Here is a 12,882-nt window from a genome sequence, read left to right on the forward strand (position 1 = left end):
ACAGGCTGCATTATAAAAGACAAATTTAGATTTGCTCCAATGGCTCCAAAGGGCAGAACCAGGAGCAAGGAGCAGAAATCAAGATTAATGTCAAAGAAATAAAAAAATCCATACAAAACTAGTCTAAAGTGGGTTCAATCGATATTAAGCACCTACTATGTGCTAAACACTATACTATGCACTGGGAATATAAAGAGGTAAAAGCTAACCCTTGTCCTGAAGGAGTTTATACTCTAATAGGGAAGACTGCATGCAAATAAATATATACAAAGCAAACTAGATACAGTACTAATGGAGGGTAATTAATGGAGGATAGCACTAGAATTAATATGGGTTGGCAAAAGCCTCCTTTATGAGGTGGGATTTTAGTTAGGATGTAAAGAACCAATGAGGTCAGTAGTTGGCTTGGAGGAGGGAGAGGATTCCAGACATGGGGAGCCTAGAGATGAAGTGTCTTCTTTGAGTACACGTTTTGGAGTAAAAATACTAGAGAGGTAGGAAGGGTCTATACTGCAAAGGCTTTTGAATGTTTACAATCCATTTTGTATTTGATTCTGGAGGAAAGAGGAGCCATTGGGGATTATTGTATATGTGGTGACAGAATCACACCTGAATTTTAGGAATATCACTTTATTGACTGAATGAAAGATGGATTGTAGTGGAGAGAGATTTGAGGCAGGGCAGATTACCACCCCCAACCCCCATCAAATTATTGAAATGATCTAAGCATGAGGCTAAAAGAACCTGCATTAAGAGTGGAGGTAGTATCAGATGAGAGGAGGAAGCATATTGGAGAGAGGTAGCAAAGGTAAAATCAATAGTCCCTGGCAAGAGATTGGCTATGAGACATGAGCAATAATGAGGAATTGAGGATTATTCTAGAGTTACCAGCCTGAGAAACTTGGTTGATGATGTTGCCTTCTATTTTAATAGGAAAGATAAGATGGGGTAGTATTAAGGATGAAAGATATGGAGTTCTAATATTTTGTGATTTTGAAATGCAATGGTTGTAAAACTAACACATAAAATATGCATGATTTTCATAGTGCATCAAATAGAAGCTTTTATGTGATCAGATTCTGACATGAACCATAAGTAATAAAGAAAAGAAAGTCACTCTTTCTATTCTTCTAGCCTAAATATATTATTCTGTTTTGAAGGTAGGGATATTTACTATTTTTTTTCAAATCCTCCTCTGCTTACTCTGAGCACCAGAGACATTGTAAAACACACCGCTTTTTTGTGCCTTTGCTAAATTGTAAGAGTAACTGATGTTTTAAGGGAATTTCTTAATTAAAAATAAAGCCATCTCCAATTAGCACTTGAACATTGAAGGTCAAGATTCTCTATTTTTACTTCTTGAGTCTGATATTTAGATTCTGCATTTTCACTATGTCACTAAGAACAGCTGCTGTTACATTTTGAGAACTCTACTCAAAGTTCATGAATCCTATAGTTTGAATTTACATAGTGAAAAATAGCATGAAGATTTTACTCTTACCTGGTTAATTTAATCAAAGACAGTAAAGCCATCTAATTCATAGATACGGGAGAAACATAGGCATTAGGACTGGAAAGAGATTTTAGTGACTCAATATTGGATATCTGATTTTAGATATTATATAAAATTAGCCCAGAAAAAATTTAATTACTTGCACAACATTACGTAAGTAGTAAGGTACAGAGCAAGAGATTGAACACAAATCCTTTAACTCCATATCTTGTGTATTATCTATGAACAAACCTATTTTATTTCACTGTCTTATTGATAAAAACTTAAATCAGTCTGTGATATCATCAGTCATGTTTCCTGCCATGATAGACCAATTTTTGCCTCATTATCTTGTAATTACCCTTGTAGTTACTCCATGTGTTCCTATAGGTTTGTACAAGGAGGTCACTCAATATGCTGGGAAAGCGCTTCATTGAATTTTTCTAGTATAAACAAGGATTCAAATAGAACATATTTGCCAGTCATTAACTAATGCATCATTTTTATCATTGTATTTTTGTGATATCTTTTGCTCCAATTCTTTGTTGTTCCTTATTTATTGTATATTATCAAGTGCTAATCCCCACTATTCACATTTAAATTGCCTTCTGGGTGATTCTCAAGTTTAATTCTTTAGAGACAATAATGGTAGTATGGGGATATGTTATTGACACCAATATTATAAATTTAAGCCTTTATTTTTGGAAGAAGTTTAGGGTTACTAATGGAAGTTTGTGATCTTTAGATAATCCAATTTTCTCTCCTCCTCCTACTAAATTCTTGGTCCCATTCATTGTCCATTTGTATTGTCAGTACAAGATGGGTGATCCTTAGAGGTCAATCCATCCAACAGCATGCCATAATCTGGGTGATAGGAGTTCTTCATCCTTGTATGTGGATAGTTAGGTCAAAAAGTTTTGTTTGCAAATCTTATGCTGAAATTTCTATGTTTTTCAGACTTGATGCAACAAGCACACTGTCACTCACGTAGAGGAGCTCTGGGAGGGATACACAAAATATAAATACTCTCTTTTTAGTATGGACACCTTCCTGGTTAAATACTTTAACAATGACAGATGCTATTAGGAAACTTATGGGTCACCTTTTTGAATGCCTCTCTTATATTTTCATCAATGTTCTGTATTTATATTACAAAGAATCTTGAGTAAGTTTGATATATTTTGACATTTTGTTAAAAGAGGGTCTTTAAAGTACTCCTCCAAAGAAAATGCTTTACTTTATATCACTAAAACACAATAAGCACACTGGGGTTTGTTCTTCCTATATTTTTTTGTTATTCCAATACTTGTCATTGCAAGATTGATATTATTTTAATTACTTGCCATATTTTTTCTTATTTTTATTCTTTTCTCTTTGAATTGATTTTTATCTTTGAACCAACAAGTCAGTCATCTGATGGTACAGAGATGATTCTGAAATTATTCCCACATTATAATGAGTTATTTCATACATGCTAAAATATAATTAATTTCATTTTTGATAATTTTATTCAAAATTCTATGAATGTCCTATATCTTCAAATTTTCTTAGTGGAAGTATTTGACTTATACCCGATAGATTTGAGACTTGTTGCAGTCTATAAATCTTTGGTCTCTCTCATTATTTATTCCTGATCCATATTTTGCCACTCACTTTTCTTAAATTCCTTATCTCTACCACTTTATGTTGAAATCTCTGAGGAGCAAGGATTTTATAAAGATATTCTTAGAATTTTTCTATCTCTTCATCCTCTGCAACACATGTTGTTATGTTGGGAGTAGTTATTTCTTTTTATTCCAAATTTTACAAAACCAAATAAAATAAGCATTTCCATATATAAAGGAAAATATTTAACATAAATGAAAACCCAAATCTCATATCTTTAGCTTACTTTTCCTCATATCTATATAATAAATTCCCTTCCATAAGTGTCCCAACTCCTCTCCACCCTGCCCACATTACAGATGGTATCATCTGGGAGACCATCATGTTCAAACAAATTAAGTCTTTCATGTTTTCACCTTTAAATTCACTCTCTGGAGGTAATATTCACAATTTATTTATCCAGCATTAATTCTGTGGCTCTGTAAAATGTTTTCATGGTTTTAGTCACTTCACTGTCCATTCCTTTGTATTTCTTTCCAAGTTGTTTGTTTGTTTTAATTAGACAGCTCTTTGGTTCTTATGGTGCATTATGTATCACTATTTGCTTAATCATTTCCCAACTGATGGCCATCTCCTCATTTTCCAATTCTTTGCCAAAGAGAGCTGCTATAAATATTTTGGAACATATGGGTTCTTTTCCTTTTTTCCTGATCTCCTTGGGAAACAAATCCAGCAATTGTATTGCTGGACCTAAGGACACACACAATTTTGTTACTTTCTAAGTATAATTCCAAATTGCTTTCTAAAATGGTTGGATCAGTTCACAGCTCTACCAGGCAGTGCCTTAGTGTCCCCATTTTCCACATCTCCTTTAATATTTGCTATTCCACTCTTTTGTCATTTTTGCCAGGCTGATGTGTTTGAGATGATATCTCAGAATTGTTTTGGTTTGTATTTCTTCAATCAGTGATTTATAGCATTTTTTCATATACCTATATATGGCTTTGATCTGAAAATTGTCTGTTTATCTTTTTTCCATTTATCAATTGGGGGGTGGCTCTTATTCTAATATATTTGAAAAAGATCTCTATACATTAGATATGAGACCTCTATCTGAGAGACTGTCTATAATTCCCCCCAATATTCCATTTGCATTCTAATATTGGCAACATTTGTTTTATTTATACAAACACTTTTCAATTTAACATACTCAAAATTAGCTATAGGTACAAATTATTTTCATGATAGTCTTTTTTCACATACTTGGGAACATTGCAACAGGAGGTGATCAAATAGCCTATAGAATATTTTTCATTGCACATGGCCAAACCAATCTTCCTAATCCCTTTATTAACATCTTCAAGGAAAACGTATGAGTCTTCCTTCCATTTTGTTACAATATTTATGCATTCTGATATTCCTTATAAAAAAATGACAAGATTAAAATTTAGTCCTTTAAAAAAGTGGAAAGGTGATCTTTGCATATTTAAATATTTTTTCTATACATGTATCTCTTGAGGTGAAGATGATTGATGCTTGTATAAGTGATGCACAAAAAAGCTAATATCAAGTATTGTCAGAGGAGCCATCTAATATTTAGAATAAAAGAAAATACCCCAAACTATGCATTTGTGAAATTCATGTACCTTGATTTAATGGGTTTATCTATTGGTAATAGCTTATAATAATATACATTTACTTTATTATTAAAATTGTCAATGAACTAATAAATATTAGATCACAATTATAACCTAGAGACAGTTTTGATTATTTTATGTATGTGAGGAAAACACACCACCAATTTCTTATTTAAAGTATTGCTCTATGAATTTCTTGAGTTAGACTTACTTCCTTGTTTCTTATTGCCATCATATTGGAAGGAGTAGAAAGCCATAAATTTTCATAGAAAATAATAGTTTTGCAAAGTGCTTTGCATATATTATCTATTTGACTTCCTAACAAACATGAAAAGTAGTTACTTCAAATAATCAAACCTGTGGAATTATGCTTGATGGAAAGAAAGACTGAAAGTATTTAGGTGGCAAAGCCTAGGCCAATGGAGTCTTCCTGGACTTTATGGTGATCTTGGATATCTATGTCACTTGTCAGTTCTTCATTGGGTTCATATTGAGACGACAGAAATCTAGTTCTAATTTTTCTCCTTATCAAAATTATAAATTATAAACAAAACCGATCATCCATCTTGATTTTACTCTTAAATCTAGTTAAAGATAAATGACTATTCTTAAGACCCTATTCTCCCCCAAAGACAAATACAAATCCCTTTGGATTTAAGGCAAAATTAGGAATTTGCTCATATTTTTTGACAAAAAGTAAACATGTATATTATATACATGATATGTTATATATATACACTACATAAGCATATACATATGCATTTATATGCACATCTACATATTATAAATATGTTCATGGCCATATATACATACACGCATGAAAACTTATATGTTTCATATATTTATAGAATATATTATTTGAGTGCATATATGCAGCATATGTGTATTTTCATGTTTGCATATATGCACATATTTGCCTTAGGCTAAAAAGGAAAATATATATTTAGTGTATATATGCATATGTATGATCTAAACAGATTCACAATACATCTGTTATGCATATGTTTTCATGATTATATATATATAATTATTTGACTTGAAAATAAGCTAAGTTTGTATGCATGTATATATGTATACATCACATATATAACATGTAACATATATATGTTTTATATTATATATATTCATTTTCATGTGTGAATATATACATATATATTCCCTAGCATTGTATTGCTATTGTAATCTTTTCCTTTCCAGTTTATGAGAAAGAGATAAACTAGGGAGAGTGATGATAGGAAAAAGAATTATGAATAAAATTTACATCTTGGCAATCATGAGAGGAATCTGTGTGGTATGATGGAAAAAGCACTAGGATTTAGTCATATCAACTGGGTTCACCTCCTGGCTATGACATTTATTACCTGAAATAGAACTGGGGCAAATCCCTTAAACTATCTGGAATTGTAATCAATGCCATTACCAATGGTAATAGCCTTAGAAAACTGATTAGTGAATCCTGCCTCTGTCCTCTTGTCAGAGAGGTGGTAGATTCTAGACCTACAGTAAAGCACATATTTCCAGACATGACCAATGTATTTATTTTGCTTGGTTATATTTAATTATTGGAGAGATTTTTTTTTTAGAGGGAGGAAGAATGATCATTGGGAAGTGACAGCATTGGTAAGAAAAAGTAAAAGTAAATCAATGTGTAGACTCAGCATCTCAGCTTCCTTCTGAGCAAAAAAAAAAAAAAAGAGGGGTTAGGACTGCACAACCACTATCCTGTTTCTAAATATATGAAAGTGTAGACAGCATGGATCAAATATTTCTTCAGATGCAAAAACCAAAAATAGTAACATAAATGAACATTATGAACAGTATTTTATTCAATGCCATTTCTTTCCCAGACTAGACAATGCACAATATTTCAAGTGAATTAAAAAATGTTAAACACAGCTATGTATAAATAATTATATCAGGTATAGTAGGAGATACAAATATTAAATGCTATGGCATCTTATTTATTTTAAAAATGTGAAACATACATAGATAAACTTGTAATGCAAGATATAACATTAGAAATATGTGAAACAGATGAAAATTTAATACTATGTAAGACCCAGACAGTAAAATGTCTTTACTGACATAGATAGGAGTGGGGAAACCAGGGAAAGCTTCATGAAAGAAATTTAATTTGGATTAAACTTTTAAAGATAGCTAGTAAGTACTTAAAGAAAGGCAAAAGAACATAGAAACCATATAATTTAGATTTGCATGGGATCTTAATGATATTTTAGTACAATTTCCTCATTCTATAGGGGAAGGAAATGGGCTATTGGAAGTAAAGTGGTACATTAAATCATAGGAATATTAAATGTCAGAGGCTGAATTTTAATCTTGTTCTTCCTCCTAATCTATTAAAGTTTTGGAGAAAGAAAAGTTTAAGATGTGTTTAGGGGACAATAAATAACCTCATATAACTCTAACAAAGGATGTGCAGGGAAGTAATGAATACATGTGGATAGGGAGGGTAACATTAAATTGTGTAGGACTGCAAAGGAGTTTGAATTTGAGTTATATGATTGGGAATTGATGAAGAATTTTGAGTTGAAGAGTGATGTCATTAGATTTATGCATGAAAAAAGTCAGTCTAAAAGGTGTGGAGAGGAAAAGTTGGAATGGAAAGAGAATGCAATGGAAGACCCATGAGGAATTTATAATAACAGCATATTCAGTAGGTAATTGGGCTTGTATTGTGGTCATAATAATAAGAAAAAAAGAGGGAGAGATGGACAGTGAGATAAAGAGAAGCATTGATAGAATTTTTAACTACCCAGATATTAGTGGTGAGGAATAGGGAACAAAGATGGCTTTATTTGTAGCATAAGGGATTAACTGAATAGTGGAGACACTGACAAAAATAGTGAAACAAAAAAAATACATTTAGTGAATTTGTTGAGTTTGAAGAACTAATAAGGCATCCATTGGTTATTCATATCTCTTTTGGGTAAATAAAGCCTACCATGTTCTAGAATAAACAACATTTCTTAAAAATGAAATAAAGGAGTACAATGAAATAACTAAGTCTAGTTATTTTACCAGCTTCTATGGGCCTACACCTTCTCTTCTGCTAACCATTGGGATAATGTGTATTGTCATAATCCTATGAATTTCTTAATAGTAAAAGACCTTTATTTTGGTTTTATTTCAGTGGTTTCTGCCCAAGGCTTACAGGCTAAAGACAAAACAGGATCAAGTGATCCATATGTTACAGTTCAAGTTGGAAAGAACAAGAGAAGAACCAAAACTATTTTTGGAAACTTAAATCCAGTCTGGGATGAAAAGTTTTATTTGTGAGTATACAGTATGAAACAGTGATTTTGGAGGACATAAATGAGACAAATGCAGAAGACAAAAAAAAAAAAAACTAATTTTTCCTTCAGAAAGTACTCAGTAAAATTTGTAACAGGAACTTTCTTATTCTCTTAATATGAGATTGTTAATCATGATAAGCAAATGATTTTTAAAATATTTTTGTAAAAGTGTGGTAGGATAACGGAAACATTTTATAGGGAAGATTGGATCTATTATGCGATCCAAAACCTAGATAACCCCACAAGGTTATTACTTTTGAGTGGCATATAAATCATCTGGACCAAAGTGAGATAATTAGTGAAATTGACAAAATCAATTAGCTTTATAATTTTAATGGCTTTAAAAAACTTTTAAATATTCAATATTTTCTCCTTTTTGTTATAATCACATTTTATATTCACTATTGAGTTTACCAGATTGTGTGTATTGTTTAATTCATCATGAAACCACATATCACATGAATGGTTTTGCATATTTCTGAACTATCTATATTTCCAAACCTAGCCTTCTTTATATCCTTTAGGATCTCTTTGGTCATCAGAAAGTATTTTTTCTCTAGCCCTTACCTAGGATTCATTATCTTCTTTCTTGTGGAATGTTAAAATATTATTTTACAGTATGTATTATTTATCTGACTTAGAAAGTAGTGCTGGTATCATTAGGTCTTTGATTCTCACATACTCTTCTCAGTATTGTCATTTTTACTCATATTTCTGAGAAAAGGTATCAAAGTTTTATACTACCTGTAGTTCGAGGGGAGAAAACCTGGGAATTGAAAGAGGAAATGGTTAGAGAGGGAGAGAGAGATTTTTTTATTTGTTGTCCTCAGTAGCCAGCATCTTGAACAAGGGTTAGCTCTTTTCCTGCATTATTATCACTCCATAACACATTACCCACCCCCTTTCTCTCATGGAGTTACCAGAAACACTTTATTGTCCAGAGATGGGACCTATACCAATATATTCATCAGAGTTCATCATTGCCTTTCTGGATCAAAACTTCCATGAGCATAGAAAGTTTAAAAAGTCCCCCAAAGAGTTTTAGGGGGTGAACATTTGAGAATCTGATGAAAATATCCAAATCCTATAGACATTTTGACAATATCTTGTGGTATAGACTTGAATTTTAAAAAGGAATTTTCATCAACTGTTTAGTACTCCACTCCTTGTATTGTTTTAGCCCCACAAGCATTTTTTAAAGAAATGATAATTAGTGTTTCCCTTCTGATTCTCATTCTTCTTTTTATACACTTTGAAAAGCATATGGCCCAGCTAGACATCCTCAGACTTTGCTTGTTTTAAGTTTAATTGTACTACATTTTTTTTTCTTTGCCAATAATTTTCCAGTTCTTGGTGCTGGTTTCTCCTTTCACTTTGTGTTTTGATGCAAATGATCCTGTTTCATTGTGGACTTAAATGTTCCTTTAAACAATTGGCTTCCTTCTTCCAAAAACTGTTGCAATATCTTTAACAGCCACTGCAATGGCTTTATAACAGCTACAATCTTTGAACCTTTCTTTGGACTAACATCAATTCTTATAAACAATAGAAATAAAAATATAGTCCTAAAAAGCAATAAAAGTTGTTTATGGCAAAAGAAATCTAACACTTTATTAACAGAGAACTATATAAAAGTATGGAAGTATGCCACTGTGCAGCCTTTCCATTAATGGATGCAAAAAAACTTATGCCTAAAGAGTCTTAGGAATGAAAGGTACCTCAGGATGTCAGCTAGTCCATCACTTCAAACCGCACTTGCACCAGAAAAGATTGAAGCGTGTCTAGAATGCTTTTAATCATCTCTACAAAGAAATTGTCCAGTTTCTCTATAACCTATTAAATTTGTCATAGCTTTTGTTAGGGAATTCTTTCTTAAATATGACTCATCTTGTAGTGCTCCTACATCTAGCAGTCAGAATAATTTTTCTCAAGTGTCCTTTATTCTGTTCCTTTGCTCAAAAGAATATAAAATGACTATTAGTAGCATATTAGGGAGAGCAAAAAAGGAAAATGTTCATCATGGTTTAAGACTCTCAAAAAACTATTTCTCCATTTCCTAGACTCATCAGCCTTCTGCTGAGACATAGTTGATATCCCTCACAGAAATAAGTGACCTGTTTATTATCCCCTGCATATATCTAGCTTTCTATTTCTGCTACCCATGTACTGCACATGCACTATTCAGCCCTAAAGATTAAATTTGTCTCTTTCATGAAGCTACCCATGACTACCATTAGAGTTACTGCAATTTTAGTGTTCATGTATGCTACATATATTTTTCTTTCATGAGACTTGGTTTTGTATCTGGTGTTAGCATTTTGCTATGCTTTCACGAAAATATTTTTGTTTGTTTGTTTGTTTATCCTTCTGGTTTCCCAATTAGGTTATGAGTATTTGAAGGGTAGGTATTGTCTTCTGCTGTCTTTCATTTTTTAAGCCCTCCAGTAAACATCATTAACTCTTCTGGCTGTATGGACAATTCTTTGTGATTCTCAGGACTTTGCCTATACTCCATATGATGTTAAAGTACTAAACACTTAGTAAAACATGGCACTTCATCCTCACACATCTGGAAACTTCATTTTGGAAGAATTGACATATGAGGAAGTGGCATACTCTAGACTGCAGGAAATAGTTGCATAATGAATGCTTTTCTTATTGAAGACAGGCTTGTCAGATGATAATGTAAGGTACAGAAGACTTGTGAGAATCTAAGATGAATGAAAAAACCCCACACTGACATTCTTTAGCATTTATCCAAACCCCTATAATTATGACTGAGCCCAGTATCACAATATGGAATTGATTGGGCTAAACCAGAGATTTAATTTGGGAGAACAAGGAGATTTTTCTTCTAGTGCTTGATATCCGGAAGTATACCTTTTATTCTCTGCTATCCTGCCCTCCTCCCCCTAACTCCTTATTTTCCCCTATGCTATAGAATTGCTATTTACAGCTCTGACCTAGACTAGGTTTGGGAAAGGTACAGCTGAGGCAATACTGGAATCTACTAGATTAATTTCTCTCTGGTGAGTTGGAAAGAATGTTATAAATGTTTCCTTTGAGTTAAATTAAAAATAAAAATAAATAATATTTCTAAAGTATTTAAGTTAGAAAATGGAAGAGTTTCTATTTAGTTCAAAAACTTGACTTCACCCTTTTATCCCATTCCTATTCCCCAGTTGAATTTCACTGAAATAAATACTGAAAATATGAATAACTTACATTTGTATATCTTGGTTGAGATGTATGCCACTGTTTTGGTTTATTTTTAATAAAGGGTTCTAAATTATATTGACATTAACTATGTCCCCAATCCTTACATATTTCAGTGCTATTCTTCATATATGAAGCAGCAGGAATCCCAATTTAAATCAGTGGTACCCTGTCAGTCATGTAGAATCTTGTAGATAAAATAGATCTGCAAGAAGAAAGTCTCTTGTTTAAAATGTTTATGTTTCAGTTGTTTTTTCCTTATGGAAATCATCTAAATAGTTCTTAAAAATCATTTATCTTTGCAAGTTTTATTTTATTTTTTACTGTGGCCAAAGTCTCTGAATTATTTTTAAAAAGTTTGAGAGAGAATTATTACACTTATTCCTCTAGGAACATGATCTAGTTAGAGAAAATGCATGGAGAGAGTGATGAACTTAAAGCCAAGAGAATATGAGTTCAGATCCAAACCCTTAACTCTTATAACACTGTACAAAATATTTAACCACACTGTGTGTTAAACTTCTTGGGACTTATCATTAAGTCAGAGTCAATCTAAGGTTGATAAGAGTGAGCTTTCATGACAGGATTTCAACTCTGAATTAATCATTGAATATCACATATTTGCATCTTTCACTGGCTAGTATATTTCCAAATGATGTCATTATTATCTCTTTCTTTGTACATAATGTTTTCCAATTACATGTAATAACAATTTTTGACATTAATTTTCCAGAATTATGAGTTTCAAATTATTTTCCTCCCTGCCTCCTTCCCCACCCCCTTCCCTGAGACAGTCAGCAATTTGGTCTAGATTATACATGTATGATTATGCAAAATGTATTTCCATATTGGTCATGTTGTCAAAGAAGACTCATATAAAACAGACAAAGGAAGAAAATGCAATACTATTGAAATGCTTACTTATGATACGTCCAGGATAGAAGCAAATCAGAAAGTTCAAGGTATTGTGAAATATGGATTTTGAAAAAGCTTTGGCTGTCTTTTGCCTTTGTAAAAACTTTGGGTAAAGTCAACCTTTGCCTTTGAAAAAATTATATCTATATGTCATTCAAAGTGAATCATAAAACTAATCAGATGCAGGAGTCATTTAAATAGTCTTTGGAATTTACATTTAAAGTTTGAGTTGAAATCTTACCTCTTGCAGATAACATACTGATACCCTTTTCATAGATTAAGTAAAATATTCAATGGCATGTAATGCTGTTGTCTGTGTCTTAGCATGAGTAAAGAAGAGTGGTGTGATTGCTTCTAAAATTAGCTCATGATCTGTGTTCTCTCTATTTCTAATCACTAAACCGTGTAGGGTAGTCATGATTCTATAGTGCATAATTCATTTCCAATCAAAGTTAGTTACAATGTTAGAATATAAACAATCTATTATGTATTCCATCAGACTTCCCATCATTCTGGAGAATCCCTTATAAGTGTTTCAAATGCTTATGACATGTTTTTTAATTTGTTGCTAAAGATACAAAGAATTATGCATTTGTCTATTAGAGAGAAAAGATCAGCATCTGTGTTGTTCTTTGAAATGCATGATGGCAATTTTGTAGTCTTGGTAGGAAGAGAAATTTTAATCGATTCAGTTAACATAGCC

General features: G+C 32.2%; 1 protein-coding gene across 1 annotated transcript in view; it reads left to right on the forward strand.

Moving 5' to 3' along the window:
- Positions 1 to 12,882, forward strand: part of UNC13C (unc-13 homolog C) — an 817,657-nt gene that overhangs the window by 330,908 nt on the left and 473,867 nt on the right. The window contains exon 9 of the mRNA XM_056810215.1: positions 7,886 to 8,027. Within this exon, the coding sequence (XP_056666193.1) occupies positions 7,886 to 8,027 (142 nt within the window). The remainder of the gene's footprint in view (positions 1 to 7,885; positions 8,028 to 12,882) is intronic.

This window comes from Monodelphis domestica, chromosome 1 (genome assembly GCF_027887165.1).
Source record: "Monodelphis domestica isolate mMonDom1 chromosome 1, mMonDom1.pri, whole genome shotgun sequence".
NCBI classification, from domain to species: domain Eukaryota; kingdom Metazoa; phylum Chordata; class Mammalia; order Didelphimorphia; family Didelphidae; genus Monodelphis; species Monodelphis domestica.